This window comes from Melozone crissalis, unplaced genomic scaffold (genome assembly GCF_028551555.1).
Source record: "Melozone crissalis strain CALT ecotype California unplaced genomic scaffold, PUWL_Pcris_2 ptg000019l_1, whole genome shotgun sequence".
Lineage (NCBI taxonomy): Eukaryota > Metazoa > Chordata > Aves > Passeriformes > Passerellidae > Melozone > Melozone crissalis.
In genome coordinates, this window is record NW_026535797.1 from 28,551,119 (window position 1) to 28,567,950 (window position 16,832).

Here is a 16,832-nt window from a genome sequence, read left to right on the forward strand (position 1 = left end):
CCCTTTCTATTTGTTTTTCCCCTTAGCTTTCAGTCACTAAATCTGTTAGGTCCCTACAAATACCATGAGGAAATCTCTAGGAATATTTGTTGAAAATCCTTACAAATACTATGAGGAAATCTCTAGGAATACTTGTTGAAAATCAATGTCCTTTTGGTCCTCAGAGTATATGTGTTGTTTTTTTCTTGCATTCTTTCTTGTCAATGCATGCAGAGCTAGTGGAAGCAAATGTAGTTTATTTTAAGCTTTCTCTTTTTCTCTCTGATGCTGTTCCCTTTATTCATCCCAAATGGTGGGTGAAGCTTCCTGAGTTCTGGTTTTAGTTATTTGCCGACAATCTTAATTTTAGTATCAACGATTTAATTTAAATATAGAATTCAGGGGAGTTGAAAAGATAATATTCTTCTAAGTGAATATGACTAATGTTAAGGGGAGAATGACGATGATGGATGTGTCCCCTGTCTGTGTTTACAGTCACATTCTGATGGTGCCAGCCTTGATCCAGGGAGCCTCCTCCAGCCTGGGGACCCTGGATGGCCAAGGGGGCTCATTGACCCTGTATGTCAGCAGCAGGGAAAAGCACCCCAGACTCAGCCTGCTTAGTTCCCAGCACTGGTTTGGTCTGTCAGATGCTGGAGCACAGCTGGGCTTTCTGTGGATAGCTCAGCAGTTGTGTATTGAGTTCCTGCTAACAGGAGGAGGTGCACTGGAACCCACCCAAAACTGTCCAGATATTTGACAGGCTACTTATTGTCATTTACTGAGCATGCTGAAATTCTTCCAGTTCTTCCTTGGCTGCTCTAACAGAGGAAGAATGCTCCCTTACAGACATTTTAAGTTGGTAGCATGGATGGTTTTGTTTGGACTTACAAATTTTTTTTTATCTGACTTCTTAATGAGAAGTGACACTTTCACATTCAGTCCAAGAGTCCTGTTGTCAGAAAATACATAGATTGATGATAGTTTCTGTAATATTCCAGATACCATGTAGGTCCTGACTTTGTCATTACTTTTTTTGTCAGCATGCTGTATGGACAGGTGTAGTTTGCTCTTTTGTCTTTTGTTGAATGTTTCTCAGGAATTTCAGTGTTTCTCAAGTAATTTCTCAAGGATTTTGGAGCTTTTCCCCCTTTGCTCAGTCTCCTTTGCTGGTACCATCAGTTGACTTTGACCTGTCTATAGTGAATGTCCTCAAAACCTGAAGATTGCTCTGTATATAAGTTTAACAACATTTGAATGTCTGATTTTCATTCATCAACTCTGGAAAACTCCATGAAGCCAAATAAGACTCCAAAATAGTGAGATTGCTATGTGTAGCAGGTTATTTAATGCAGTTTATTATCATTAATAAAGTAAAAAGAATACATAATCTTATTCCAAAGTCAGCTAATACATATTTGGATTTTTCATGCAGACTTCTTGCTTGTTTAAGCCTTGTTACTTCTCTTGCCAGACTGTATATTTTAGTTGAGTTGTCTCTGAGACTTCTTAGTTCCTAAGCTGAAAACTGGAAGTGAGACTGGCTTTGCAGTTACAACAAAAAGGGAAAATTATTTTGTTTGAATTTCAGCAAATTCAATTTAAGGTCAGATTTTTTTCTTTAACAATGTACGCTCTATTTTTTTATTCCTAAAGGCATATTTTCAGCAATTTGGCTTAACTCTCTGGTCATGGGGGTGGAATTCTTTATCTTGGCTTGATATAAGCAAGCTTTCAGTGCATGTGTGGGTTAGTGTCTGACTTGGTGCACAGGAGAACACAATCTCTTTATCAGGTGGTTTCTGGTTCAATGAAACAAGTTTTTGGTTTGGTTTCTTTGTGTATGACAGCAGCTTGGTAACTTGGGAGAAATAGCTCAGACTTTTAGTAAATAACTGTCCATTCCATTAAAAAAGTTAGGAGTAAATAAAAATCAATATTCTTATGTAGCTAACATGTTTCCATGACAGTTGGAGTAAAAAACTCAAATCTAAATAACACGAGGATACTCTTGACATAAAGGTTATGAAATCTTTCTCATGCAATGGATAGGAAAGGTAAAGGAGAATTGAGCACTTACCTTCTTACCTGTATTATTCTACATCTTCTTGAAATCCTGTTGATTTGTCTTGATACAATGAAAATAATATGTAGTTATCTGTCATGTTAAAGAGTATTTTGATGCTGGGAATGATTTATTTTTTTTCAGCATAGTTGAGAGCTAAAGAGCAGAACATGCTTTTTTGTTCTCTTAAAAATGTAGTCTTTGAATGCAGACAGAGGAAGGAAGACAGTTTGGACAGTAATCAGTATAAAGGCAAAGTCACCAACTCAGTCACACTCAGTTACCCTGGGTTTTTGATAACTTAAAGAGTTTGGAAAATAAGACACAAAACTTTGCTGATGTGTGAGATCAGCAAAGTTACAGTAATTCATTTAAACACTTGATTTAATCAGTGTTTCTTGGGTTCCCTTCCTGTAAAATATGACCTGTATTGTAATAACTTTTTTAATAACTGAAATAACATTTGAAGTGAAAGCTCAAATTCATTTTTTCCATGTGAACCTGGAAATTACAATTGGGCCTTTTTATGATTTGGTGATTGAGTAGACAAATGGTGCACTTCTTGGGTACCATAACAGTTAACACCTGTTTCAACTGTTTCATATTTGTATTGGATGGAACCACAGCAATCCAATATGTCTTGAAAAGCAAAAATCTAATATAAAATATTTCATGGTATGGAAGAAATTACAATAAACAGAGTATAGCTTAAAATATAAAATGCTTGTTATGCACATTTACGTAGGTTTCATCTGTGTTTCTGAAACCAATGTAGCCACCTTGTGTAAAAGTAATCCTAGTTTTTGGAGGGTTGGTTAAGTGATTATTCAATACCATAAAGTAAATACTGTTTTCTAAGAAAACAGTATTTCCTGAGTTGGCAGAAATGAAGCAGTTTGTCAGTGAGAAGTCAGGTACAGCTGCATTAATTGGCATTTGCTTTGTGATTTGTCTCAAACCTGCTTTGGGGACAGGGACCACTGGCAGAAGGGTGGAGTGGTTTCCTGTGGCACATGCCAGGCAATAATGTCACTTCTTTATGCTGTTTGTTATTGGGGTGGTATTTTGAATTCAGTAATTTCAGAAAATGTGGAACTTTGCTCATTAACATCTGAAAGCTTATTTAAATTTAGTAGAGATGGACTCTGTTGTACCTTCCATGCAGCTCAGGTACAGCACTGCTGGCCCCCTCAGCCTCCCACAAAAGGCTTGTTGTCTGTGGTGTTTGGTAACTTGAAAACTTCCTGCTTTTCTGGATAAAGCTTGGCTTGAAAATCGAATTATTATTGTTAAGATTACAAAAATAGTTTGCCAGAGTGCATTGTCAGATGTAAATATCGTGAGCTTCTTAATATGATATTTCAAAGCTGAAGTTTATTTTGAGAGTCAGGGTTAATACTCTCAAGATTTGTTTAGAAAATATGATCTTGGCATGTGATGACCTAGGAGATTTTTTTTCCTAAACACGAATTCAAGTTTGCTTTTATCTCAGTTTATCTGATTTGAGGTAAACCTCAATGCCTTTACTAAATTGCATCTGCTTGTAGAGAACACTGTAAATGATTTGCATTTTAATGGCTTCTGCATAAATTTCATAACTCTGGAATGCTTCTCTTGCTCATTTCCCTGCAAAAGATGCTGGGTTTGTCTTGCTGTAATAAAATCTGTTTAGCTTTTCAATTATAAAAGAAATACATAAATTTGCCCTTGGTTTTGGCTATTCCTACTCTTTTCAGAATTTTCAAGACTGCCTTTATCTACTTTAGAGAGCAGAAAGGCTTCAAGATTATTTCACATGAATCATACAAATTTCAGACACGTGTTGGGAGCTTTCTTAAACATAGGTGCTTGGTTTGGGAGTACACATACATGCAAATGTAGCTAATGGTGGGTAGCATCACAAAATTCATAAACTACTAGTAGAATTTAAATTTCTTTAACTGCAATTGCTCCTCATAAAAATCAGAGGAAATTTAGGAAGTAAAATGAAAGAGTAAGTAGATGATTGGTACAAAGAATTATATGCTATGAGGAATGAGGGAAAAGGAGACAATAGCTGGAAAATAGCTAACCTCAAAAGAAGCATAATACACTGGTTTATGTAGTTTGTCTTCAAGTTTTTAGGCTTTTTTTCCCCTCTTTTATAGTGAAATATATCATTCTAAGTGTAACAAAATATTTTAAGCCACAGTTCTGAGCATCTTTCCCCTATTAATTAAATGCATAATGGAGATGGTAATGACTAGATCACCTTAATATAGAAAAATGAGGTATGATCAGAGGCATACCTGTTCCTGGATTAAATAGTGCTGCATCTTGGACATAAAGTGACAAAATTCCAACAGATTGCAGTATCCCTTAACATGTGAAGAACTCTTCTAAGGTACAGACCTTTGAACTGAAAAGCTCTAATGAAAGACCGTATCTGTGTAATGTGTTATAACAACTAAACCTACTAGTTACTAACTAAAGGTTTTTATAAAGTGCCATCTGCTCCAACTTTCCTATTGTCTCTACTGTTGTGGGTTTTTTTCCTGTGAACCCATTTTGGGATGTTTTCATTCCCTCTTCCTTCCCACTTTGTCCATGCTTGCTGGATTCTGTCTGTTGTGCCATCAGTTGTTGGTGGGGCCAAGCTGTAAATCAGGTCACCAGAATGATTCATATTAAAAATAAACCTACAATAAAAAGCTTGGAATCCTCTTTGTCAGCGTTCTGCTTAATGCCCTGCAGAGCATCACTGCTATTATCTTAAGCCATCTCTTGTTTGTGTTCAGTTTGGAAATTATGCATTTGCAGCTGGAACAAAATCTGTCTCTTCTCAAAACTGCAGCTTCAGCCACACATCTGTCACGTTCTCGTCTCCAATTTATCTTGGGTATCATCTGATTAAAAGCATGTTGGTCCCATGTTCCACTTGAAATAGAGTGGTGGTGCTCCTCCCTTCCCAAAAGCATTTCCTATCTATTCCTGAGTTAATGGAAAGCATGTCAAGAAACCTGCACCTATCAAGGGGCTGCTTCAAGGAAGTTGTGTTTTTCTGCTTGTATCAGTAGCTTGTAAATCTGGAAAACAAACCTTCCCCAGTTGCTTTCTCTGCTCCCAGAAAACCTTGTTCTGGTGAATATGAACCACTTTGCTCTTCTCATGCAGGCACCTATGGGTTTTGAAGGTGGAGAGGGCTTTTTTTTTTTCTCAAGCTTGTGGAACTGGGGAGTCTGGAGTTGCTCTGCAGCAGGATGAGTGCTTGACAGGCTTTATTTGCTGCCTCTGTTCTGGCTGCACTGGAGCTGAATCATGAACTTGTGAACTGTATTAGATAAAACTTGCTAGTGAGCTCTTCTCTGTGGTATTTAAGTGTTGTTATTGAGGTTTTGAGAAGCTTATTTCAGATGTAGTGGCACTTCTTCCTCTGGGGTAGAAGCCATCCCATGCCTCCAGCCTGTATCTGCTCGCTTGCATTTTGCTATCATATTGCATTAGCTGAATTGACAGTTCCTTAAGAGCTTAGAATTGGTTGTGTAATTGGAGGAGGAGGGCAGAACAGAGTAGTTTAAACACAGCTTTGAAGCCAGGGTGATGGGGTGAGCTCGAGGGGTCTGTTTTGTACATGAGAAATACAAAGTTGCTCCAGTAATCCTCTACCATTCAGGAAACTCTTCTCCACCCTCGGAGTTGTTTTTGAAGGCATCCCTTTCTCCAGGGAAAAGGAAATTATCCTCTTTGTCATCAGTTTGAGCTACTGTGTTCTGAACTGCCTGCTAGTTCCACACAGATAAACTACAGCATAAGCTGTGTGCAAACACTTGTATTATTTTAAGTGCAATAATTTGCATTAACTAAACTTGCAGTTATGGCTTTAAATACAAGTGGGAGATAATCCAGGCTGTGGTCTTGACATCACTGAATAATGTGATACTTGATACAGAAAATCTTTTGCTCTCCTAGGTTTCTTTTGATCCTGCAGTTGGTAGAATTGCAGGGCAAGTATGCAGTGTGACTAAATTGTTACACTTAGACCATGTGTATTTTGTAACTAAAATATCTATCAGTGGGTTAGAGCTCGAGTACCCAAATACAAAGGACTCAGACTCTGTCCTTGGCAAGTGACTTGTAAAAGGTTAATCTGGGTGTTAGTCAGCTGTTGACAAATGTTTATTGCATGAGAAAAGATACCCAGAGTTGTTATTTTACAGTAGCATGTACTGAGTGAGAATTTCTATATGCAAGCCTGCAAATTGTCTCCTGTGTATTTAGTAACCAGGTCCCGCTTTTGTTTTACAGCTGCTGCAGAGGGCAAAGGGAAAAGTGGGGAAGACTTTTTTCAGAAGGTAAGAAAGATATTTCAGTTCTATAACAGCACCTGACTAGAGAAAGGAAAAAAAAATTCATGCATGTGATCGACTAATTAAATTTCATGCACAGTTTCCACCATATTGATCAAATTTTTAAAGATTTTGTCATTTAGTGTCTCCTTGCTACCAGCCATGCATGAAATGAGATGAGAAACAGGTTCTTTGGTGTATGCTCCTGTCATCCCTACACAAAAACAAATTAACAGTTTTACCAGTTATTTAAGTGAAATTGTTAAAATGCATGTGATGTACATTTGTTATGCTTCATTGTTAACCCAGATGATGTTGTGAGGTATACTTAAGGATATTGTCAGTGGATAAATGCTGCATCCTGTTATTAAAATACTGCTTTGCAGCTTACTGTGATATTGTTGAAAGCATAAATATTTGGTTGAGAAATGCAGTGGGCTTTTAAGAAAGAAATGCACAATCCACAAAATGATTCAACAGTTTGTGGTTGGACAGAGGCACGGAAGGACTGGAAAAGGGAGTCCTGCAGCAACTAAACTACAAAGAAAAACATGGTCAAGAGTAATGACTTGCAAATTATTTTTGCAAAACAGCATAGTACTAAGGTTGTTTTTTTTTTTTTTTTCAAAAATTGTGTGAAGAACATTATTTGTGTTATTTTAATGAAAATCTGCATGTTGCAGACTAATAAAAATGATGAGCTGTTTTTTCTTTAGTACGGAGAAGAAAGACGGTGCAAACTTTGCTGTATGCTGAAACACCTTGACACTCCTTTTGAGTCATTGTCCATTGAAGTAATTTGCTGTATTTTGCTATAATATTAAGTGGTTGTTCCAGAAAGGAAGATGTTGAAGGTTGCTTTACTCTGCATGTGACTGTGGGATGCCTTGATAAAGGCTGGTGAGGAGGAGTATATATGCTGCCAAAATGTTTGGATTTTCAGATTTATGTTGTTCTTAACTGACAGTGAGAGTTGTTTTTCCAAATGTGGTGCTTAACTGTCTGATACTAGTGAGCACAGGGGACAATGTGTCAATAGTGCCTCCTTAGGATTTTATCAAAATACTTTGAGGTTTTTTTACTTGCTGAAACAAAGCTAAGCCATAGTAGCCTATGCTTTATTCTGAACATTATTCATTTTGCCACAGTGTTTTCTCTCTCAAATCTGCTCATAATTCTTAAAGGTATGGATAAAATGTTTCTTCTTGAGTTGCTTATCAGTTTGACATGTGTATTTGATTGCTTGATTATTTACTGTAGATATGATGTACCTTACAATTATGTAGTCACTAGTGTAATAGCAGAAAATGCTGTGTTGAATTTAAGAGGAAGACAAAATATGCTAGACTTCAAGTATGTCAATGAATGCAACTCTTTACCCACACTGATGATACAGTGGCTATCCTGGCATTTAGATCTTATCATATTTGTGCATAATTATTATCTAGGCACAGTGTGGGTGCTGCAATAGGTTAAATAAAGCTGCTTCATTTTAACTGGCATTCTTCTTAAAGTATCATCAACTCCACAGTGTGGATTTCTGTAGTTTTTGAGCACATACACACAATGCTACAGCTAATGAAACCAGATGGAAACTATCTCCTTTGAGTTCTCTTTTGTTGGAAGAAATCTCTGGACAGTTGCTCATAGCTTACTCACTGTCTCTGTCTGTGCAATTTCCTTTAATTAGAGTTAAATTTTTCCTCTCTCATGTGAAATGAATAAGGCAGAGTATGTGGAGGTAAAATGAAGACTCATTTCATGTGTTTCAGGTTGGTGCAGTGAGGAAGAAAGTGATTTGTAGCATTAGGAACACATTGCCAATGAAGGCAGCAGGACACTTCCAGAAACTCAGTGTAAACTCAAAGCTGCAGCAAAGGCATTTTTGTAAAGCAGTTCAGATAATGAGACTTCAGGACATTATTGGCAGGACTTTGAGTGGAACAGGGAGGGAGAGGTGCATCCTTGAGAGGCCGCATCTAGAACATGGGGGCATTATTTGCATAAATCATGCCATGTTTGGTGGATTCTGATGGACTGCCCTCATGTGCTGAGGTTGGCTGTTGTCTGGAAGTGGCTTTTGAGGTGGAAGAAGTTTCCATAGGAATGCTGAAATGGCAAATGACAAGGCAAAAATTCAGGAAGGTCATTCTGTATGTCAAGGCATGAAGACCAAGAGGGAAGAAAGAGGAGGCTGTGCCTGGGCGGTTGGCAGAGACTCAGCCTGCATTGTTAAGCTGCAGAGAGGATTTTAAAGAAAGTTAAAAGTTAATACAAGGGTTTGGTGCTAAGCAGTCTTCTGCTGGCCTCCAAACATGTGAGAAAGCAGTGTTATTTGGATTTTCATAATCAAGCAGGATCTCAGTGGATATGAGATGGTGGTCCTACCAACTTTCAACTTCCAGAGTTTAATAACAATTTAAATGTCAAAATGCATAATTTTACTGAGCATTTTAGCAGAAACAAGCACATGCAATGAAGTTGCTTGTGGAGTTACAGAATGAGCCCTAGTTCTTGGTGAATTCAGGTAATTTTTCTGCCCTGTTGTGTCAGGGAAGATCAGGTGAAAAATGCCCTTTCCTCTGGTCCTGAATTCAAATGAAAAGTAGATAAATGTCTTTTGGTGGTGTCATTTTTAAGAGTCCAAAAACTTTATCATACTTTCTTGTAAAGTTTCTAAGTTGCAGTGCTGCTTCAGGTAAGGGAAAACCTACCATCTCCTAATCAGGATTTTTCAAAACCACTGGGAGCTACTAATAATTTAGCAAGAAATAAGTAAATAATGGCATGGTTTTCTCTGTAGAGCTCTTGGATCTGCAGTTCAGTAACAGGTAATCCTAAATAAACATGCGTTGCTCTGCTGTTGTGTTACATACTATTTATGTAAAAGATCCTTGTGGGCCTTGCTCTCTAAATTGTTTTTCTAATTTATTCTGTGAGAGGAATACCTAATATGGAGTTATTACATGTCTTTGATCCAGAGCCCATTTTCAGTTGATGGTGGATTTTTTCCACCAAGTTCCACAACATCTGGTTCACGCCTCATAGGAAGCAAGGCCCTTTCCCCAGCAAAGCCAGGATATTGTTCCAGGGAACAGATAATTTATGTGGCCCTACAGAGGTGTGTGGCACTCTTAGATAAAATGTAAGAAGGTGGTGATTCCCTGTCCTGAAGAGTTCATAATCCAAAACAGGTGAGGGTCGGCCCTGTGGACCAAGAGGAATTTCATGCATCATTTTGGTTTGCTTTTAGCTCTGTCATCATCAAGTTTGTTTCTTTTCTTCTTTTTAAACACTTGGGAATCTCAGTGCTGATGGTAATCTTTCATTCTGAAATTTCTTTGGACAGGAGTGTATCTGTAGCCTTCTCCAGGGCCTGTGAGCAGAGTAGGGTGGGTGATAGGTGAACACTGTGGCTTTAGTGGAATTTGGGTGGAGTTCTTGGGACAAGGTGGGACTGCACATGCAGAAGGTGGTGACTGGAAATGATGCACTGCACAGGTCACATCCAAGCTCTTTATTTCAGCGTGCATGTGTTAGTGTGGGCTTTGGGAGAATGCCTGGAGGGGCTCCTCAGCTCTGGCTTTCCTGCCTTTTAGAGTTCATTTGCAGAGCTTGGTTTTGTAGGAAGCACGGAATACTACCAGCCAGCTGTAACTTGTATGTTTTAGTGGTCCTGAGTGTTTGACATCCTTTTATGTTTTGTGTTTAGGATTTCTTCTGTACCTTTTTTTAAGCAAACAGAAGTGGTGTTTGCATGCATTTGCCCAGTTGCAGATACTTAGGGGTTTTTGAAATATCTCTGAATTTAGGCAAAAAGTGTATTTAAATGCTTGTGTTTCTCTCACTGCAGAGTCTGTTATTCCCTGAGGGAGAAAGGAGTGTGCTTGGGGCTGTGAAGTTGCAACTGGACAAATGTTTCATGTGTGTACCAAAATCTCTTCTGTTAATTATTAGGAGCTTATGAGTGCAAAGGAAGACTAGTGGTTTCTTTTCATTTTCCTTCCTGTGCTTATAGGTAGCATGTTTAAATTGTAGCTTCTAATTTTATTAAATAATTTGCACTGTAGAAGTTACTGAGGCCATTTTCAAAGCATGTGGTGAAACCGTCCTTTAAAAACAAGTGATCTTTCAGTCCAGGTATCTGGAAACAATAGTAGCAAGAGACTAAGAAAGAAAACAAACAAGCAAATGCCCAACCAAAGCCAAAAAGTAAACCCTGTGATTATTGGAAGATGTGAAAAACAGCTATATCTGACTGCATCTTTAATCATATTTCTGTTCAAGTCCTCTATGCAGTAGTCGTTAATGATTGTGCATTTTTATTTATTTAGGAGGCTCTGGCAGCAAAGGCAGCAAGGAATCTTCCTCAAGCCCTGTTTGCTTATCTAAGACAGTAAAAGAGCTTGGTTTGCAACATCCTGTGTTTTCTCTTGTATCTTTGAAAAATATCTTTTCTGTTGTTCTGGGACAAACCTTCTAACTGTTGCAATATTCTTACTTGTGAATATATTAATACAGTGTTGATGTATGCATTTTTTAAGTATAGGTAGTATGTTCTGATACCAAATAAATTTCATTTTCTCTTTGCAGTAGGTCAGGCTGGAAGTGGATCAGTCTCACTTTTTAAGCTCTGAACATGAAGCATATATATGGCTTCAAATGCAAGTGGCTTAGGGCATTTTCAGGCATTAAAAATATTAATCATTGACCTGAGACTAAGATGTCTCAAGCTAATTATTATCCACATTCAGGACTAACTTCTGAAGGGCTTTTCATGTGTCTTCAGCCATGACTATTCCCCAGCTGCCTATTTATAGCTGTAGCTCCCCCAGGGCTGTGTTTCCATTTCTGATGGCAGCCACTGAGGTTCTTGCAGTGTTATTTATCTGGTGGTGAGACCTCGTGAGCTGCTGCTGATCAGACATTATCATGGCTCTGGTCTCTGTTTCAACCACAGCAGCAGCTTGGAGCTGCAGGAGCTGGTTCCACACATTCCACTTTTTCTGGGTAGGAATCAGGATCTGCACTAGCATTAAAGTAACCTCTTGATGTAGAGCTTGGCTCATAGCATGTGACAAGGATTTATTAAGGCCATACGTTTCCAGAGCTGGCTTCAAGTGCCTGGCTGGGATGGGAGTGCTGGCATCCAATTTACCCTGAGCTTCCTCTCATTTGGCTTCCTGGGAAGAGGAAGTGACTGCTTGGAGAGGGCAGCATGGATTAGGGGGCTGAAAGAATGTCAGTGCAAGTTAACATTTGCAGGAAATCTTGGGATTGAGACATTTGTCTCCCTTTTGGCAAAACCTCACCCAGTGGAAAGGAGGCTATTTAGGTTGGATCAGTTTCTCTGAAAAGGTAAATCAAGAATGCTTACTTAACTTTTTGCTTAGTTCAGGCAGAGCTGAGTGGTGGGAAGGCTTCATTTTTGTGGAAAATGGCACTCATCCCATCTGTAGTATAGTGACCATTCTGCTAAGGCAATGGAGTAATTCCAAGGATTTTTGTTTTTTTTCATTTCATCTCCAGTTTCTCCTATGCTGCTTCTGATACAATGGGTACTAGCTTGAGACTTGACCTGTAATATCAAGTTAGTTGATAAAGTTCAGCTTTATGCCACTATATTGCTATACTTAACACTGTGCAAGATCTCTTGCATTGTAAAGCAGTAGAGGAGGAGTGGTTTGTCACCACCATCTCCACTGAGGTTCTCAGTGCTTTTCATTCTGAGTTAAATCCTCCCTCAGAAGAGAGGAGGAATTTCCTTCTCAGAAATGTTTGTACTTTTACCTTGAGGAAAAAAAAAACATAAAGGAGACAAGTATGAGAATGATTCAAATCAAGAATATACACTGGGTTTCTGGCTTGTAAGGAGGAGAATTGCTGGTTTTGATTTCAGAGAGGAGATTTGGATGCATACTGGTGTTTTGAACAGTGTTATGGGGTTTCATTTTTGAGTGATACTTAGAATTTTTATATTACTTGTGTAATTCATTAATGCTGTAGAGACAGATATTTCTATAGATACTTTTTTGCTTGCTTAATTTTTTTTTGTTTTATGCTTTGTCCTGTATTTAAAATAAATGTGTTACCTGTGACCTTTGACTGGTATTTCCATTGAGAGTAAAATTAACTTTTAAATTAAGTGAAGGACTTCAGTGTTTCTCGATAGGTAAGGGCATTTGATTGATTGATTTTTACTCTCAACTTTTTTGCTGTACTTGTAAATTAAGTACCAAGTTCTGTAAACAGTTTTGTTGCAGAAGGTTTACTTAATGTAGCTTTTGGATGCAGCAACAATACTGCAATATTTTCTTAAACAAGACCCTTGTTTTAAGAATCATCTTAGTTGTTTTCAGGTGAAGCAAAGGTTAAAAAAAGATGCAGTGTGTATGTGCATGTATGCATTTGTTCTCACCCTTTCTAGGGTAAAAATCCCTTACTGGAAATGGAAACAATAAAAATTCCAAAGCCACGTCCATATAGGCAGCTTTCCCAATTCCATCTTTAGTGATTTAGAGCTTTTATGTGCAGTCTGAAAGTTTCATTTGTAAAACTGACGTCTTTTACTCTGCTGCCTTTATTGCGTTTATACATAATCTGTTCGTTAGTTTTAGTATTTAGTATAAAAGTTTGGATACACATTGATCAAAACTAAGAATAAATACATTGCCCATGATGTTAACCTTGACCTTTAATTTTAGCTTCAGGACCTCTTCATCCTGCACATGCTTAATTCTTGGTAAGTTCTTTAGGAATAACTGTGAATACTTTGTGAAGGTAGTAAATTTGTTAGAGTCAGCATGGGCTAGGATTAGTCCTTGACAGCAAACAGCCTGTTTGCTGCTCTGGGGAAGCCTCAAACTGCACAAAAGTATTGGCCCTGAGAAGTTGTAGGGAGGCATTATTGGTGTTCTGCTTAGCTTGACATGACACTGTATAGCAGTATGCAGGTGAGTTTGCCTTCTGTTCCCTTTTTATTTATCAATCAGAAATGCATTAATGTTTTTTGATAGTTATTTTAGCATTTAATAAAAACTTGAAATAGAAATCAGTTTAACAGAGATGGACAAGTGAGTAGGTGAAGATCAATTTCCTGCAGTATTGAAGCAAATGACTTGCTGTGGAAGCATGAACAAAAACATATGGGAGTACTGATCCTTATCCATGCTGCTTATTCCAGACAGTAATGTCTAAAATAATTTACATATTACCTTTTTCCAAGACAAGTAAAACTAGGGAAGAAGGATTAGCTGAGCAGTCACCTTTTCTGAAAGTGTCAGAGTTTCTGACAGTTGGGCTATAAAATGGGAAAATGAGGAGCCCTGCCCTTGAAGACACACAGGCACTCATGTCCTTGTGTGTGGAAAGGCTCTGTTGTCCCACTGCTCCTCTCTGTACGGACTCACAAGTGCAGCTTGATCCTTGTCCTCCCTGTGCATCCTTTGGTTGTGTGTTTTAAACAGATTGCACCTACATGTGTGCTGTCAGTACTGACAGACTGCAGTCACAGCAAACTTGCTAAAGCATTTTCTGTATTTTATGGTTTTAATTCTGGTCTCTGCATAGGAGATGAAGTTTTTTGCCACACAGGAGCACAAACTGGAAGCTCTGGACAGTATAGTCTGGAATGTAGGGTGCCTGGGGCTGCGTGCCATTGCTGCTTCTCAGGAAAAGCCCTTCCCCCTTACCTGCAGAATTAGGGCTTACACAAGGGATCAGGCTGTACTGTCCAACCTTGAGCACTGGTTGTAACTAACTGTGAATTCTTGATTGGAATTGTTTGTGTAGATGACCTCAGGGGGGAAGACACCACAACAGGGCTTGGGATGCAAATCCATTGCTGTACCCAAAATGTTGGCCAGGCTTCCACAAGAGCAGCGTACCAGGCTTTGGACTAAGTTTTGTAATCTCTTTTTTAACTCCTTATAGTCCTCAGATTTCCTCACCTAACCAGTAGTCCTTGATGCTGCCCTGCTGATGGGCTCTGGCAATGCAAGTGCTTTCTCTGGCCTCACCAGTTTTGGAGTTTGAATTCCCAATGGGTAACTTCACACAAACCTCTTTTGAGTCTCATTCTTCCTTCCCATCCTTGTTCTTGCCTTGCTTTCTCCTCCCCCCAAACCAAAAAAAAAAAAAACAACAAACCATTAATATAATAATTCTGGTTCCAGCTACACCCATGGCTGTGTTCTTGCTGCCAAAAGTCACGTCCAGGGATTAGTCATGCTCTCAGATTGTGCTGCATCACCTCTTATGGACTGCAAGAGATAGAACTAAGGATCACCCCATGCAGAATTTCACTTGTCTGCTATGACTCTTCAGGTCTTGTCCTGTGGAAATATGTTTTCCTTTCATTTTTATCTAAGTTATATTCCATGATTCAAATAAACCATAAGAATAAACTTGTTTATACAGCTGTAAATGCATTTAAACTGAGGGGACTAAGACAACTTCTCTGAAAGCTGAAGATGCAAGATGAACACTGAAAGTCTGTGAAACCCAGTATTCCAAGCCTAGGCATAACATCTTCATGGTGTAAAATGACATTGCCTCTGAGTTACTTTCCCACATGGTATTGAAGTCCAAACTGATTTAATTTTGTTCTTTTCCTCGCTTGCCTGTAAAAAGAATTTCACTTGAGTGGGGAAGGAATTCAGACTGGGTAACTACAGAGACCCACTAGCAGATGCAGATTCCTGTCTGACCCATTTTTCCTTTCACTGTGATTAATACTGGAGGCAGAAAAGGCCAAGATGCCCAAATCCCAAAGGTGGGAGGGTCAGAAATAGCTATCTTACCAACACTAACTATAAAGAATAACACTTTGATTTAATGTGCCTGCTTTAAATGAAGAAAAGTCTATTATATATGTTGTTCTTGTTCATCCACTGTGTGTAAAATATTTCCTTTGAATTCTGAAATACTTGTGGGCTTTGGGGGAGTTCTGTTTGGTTTTGTTGCATTCAGGACATTCCAGTTTGCATCCAAAATCAGCTAAACAAAAAATATGGCATAAGAAAAAGTCATTTCTTACTGTCTTAATATAAAAACTCCCCAAAGTGCTGAAACTATAAACTTTCCAAGCTGGAATACAAGGAATCCAAAAGCTTGTCTTCCAGCTGCCTTACAGTTAGAATTTTTTTTTCTTGAAGGCCCAATGATATGCAGCTAGAGCCAGTTTTTTCAGGGTCAGAGTACAGTCTGATTTGTTTTGTTGGTGTCCTCCAGTGTCTTGTCCTCTTCTGTTTTTTCTCCACTGAGAATAGCTTACATATTTTGGCTTGTAAACACTACAATTACACTTGGGCAAAGGGGAGGAAAGAAAGTTGTAGAAAGACAATTTCTTAGTCTTTCTTTCATTTTGAGAAGAAGCATGAGGTTATTTGTTGGGGATTAAACCTTGCTGACAGGAATGCCAGATCTCTTTGGTCAGTTGATCCCGCAAGGCAAGCACTGATTAGTACTCGCTCTCTCTCTTATTTTGTGTGGAAATAAGGGAAGCCATGCAGAGGTGCCGTTCTGCAGAGATCATGAACTCTGAGTCATCCCTAGGCTGAATTTCCTCTGAATGTTATGTAACTCAAGTATTTATACAATTGGAATGCATGTAATATAGCTGGAGCACTTGAGAGTTCTCTTTTTCATGTGAGAGCAGAACCCCTGTTCTCAGGGTATGTGGCATAATACTGATTTCACTAATGAGCCAGTTCCATTGCAACATGAACTTGAGGTTGTCATGGAATTATTCCAGATTTTTTAGGGAAAAAAATAAAGTCTTGTCACTTAAAATTGCCTGGCTTTGAATGGTAAAGCTGAAACAAAAAGTTGATGCAGCAGTGACCTATGCATTCTTCAATATCATCTTTACTTTCAACTTTAACTGCTCTCATAAAAACTCAGTTCCAAGTTTTCCAGAGCTTTGTGACACTCTGCTGTTATAATAAATACAATACAGAAGTAATAACTTAAATTATTACTTCTTAAGTAATTACTTACTTAAGTAGTTTAAGAAGTAAGCAGTGTAGTTTAATTTTTTTAAGTGTTCTTAGGAAAGTTCTGGTTTATTCTAACATTACAGCCTGGAGTTGAATGCTAGCACAGACTGAGCATTTTGATACTTCAGTAAATGTACTTCATTTAAATGCATCCTGACTTTTTTTTTTTTTTTGCCTGTCTAAGATAGGAGATAATCTTGTCTTTGTAGAGACCAAATTGAGTTATCTTTTTTGGTCTAATGTGGCAATTTTTAACATTACAAAGAGCTTAAGGATAGTAGATGGCCAAATCTCAGTGGCTGGCAGTCAGACTGCTTTTCCTTTGAAGATCTTATATGCATCTTTCTCATATGTCCCCAGAATGTGCAGCTGTGAAATTGTGGGCTTTCATTTTATTTTAGTTTATCATAAGAAACGGGGAGGATTTAATTTCTCCAAGACAGAAGTCTCCAACCTTTATTGAGA

General features: G+C 38.3%; 1 protein-coding gene across 1 annotated transcript in view; it reads left to right on the forward strand.

Annotated features, from left to right (window-relative positions):
* BICC1 (BicC family RNA binding protein 1) overlaps positions 1-16,832 on the forward strand; it is an 89,781-nt gene that overhangs the window by 26,509 nt on the left and 46,440 nt on the right. Inside the window, exon 2 of the mRNA XM_054277315.1 lies at positions 6,329-6,375. Within this exon, the coding sequence (XP_054133290.1) occupies positions 6,329-6,375 (47 nt within the window). The remainder of the gene's footprint in view (positions 1-6,328; positions 6,376-16,832) is intronic.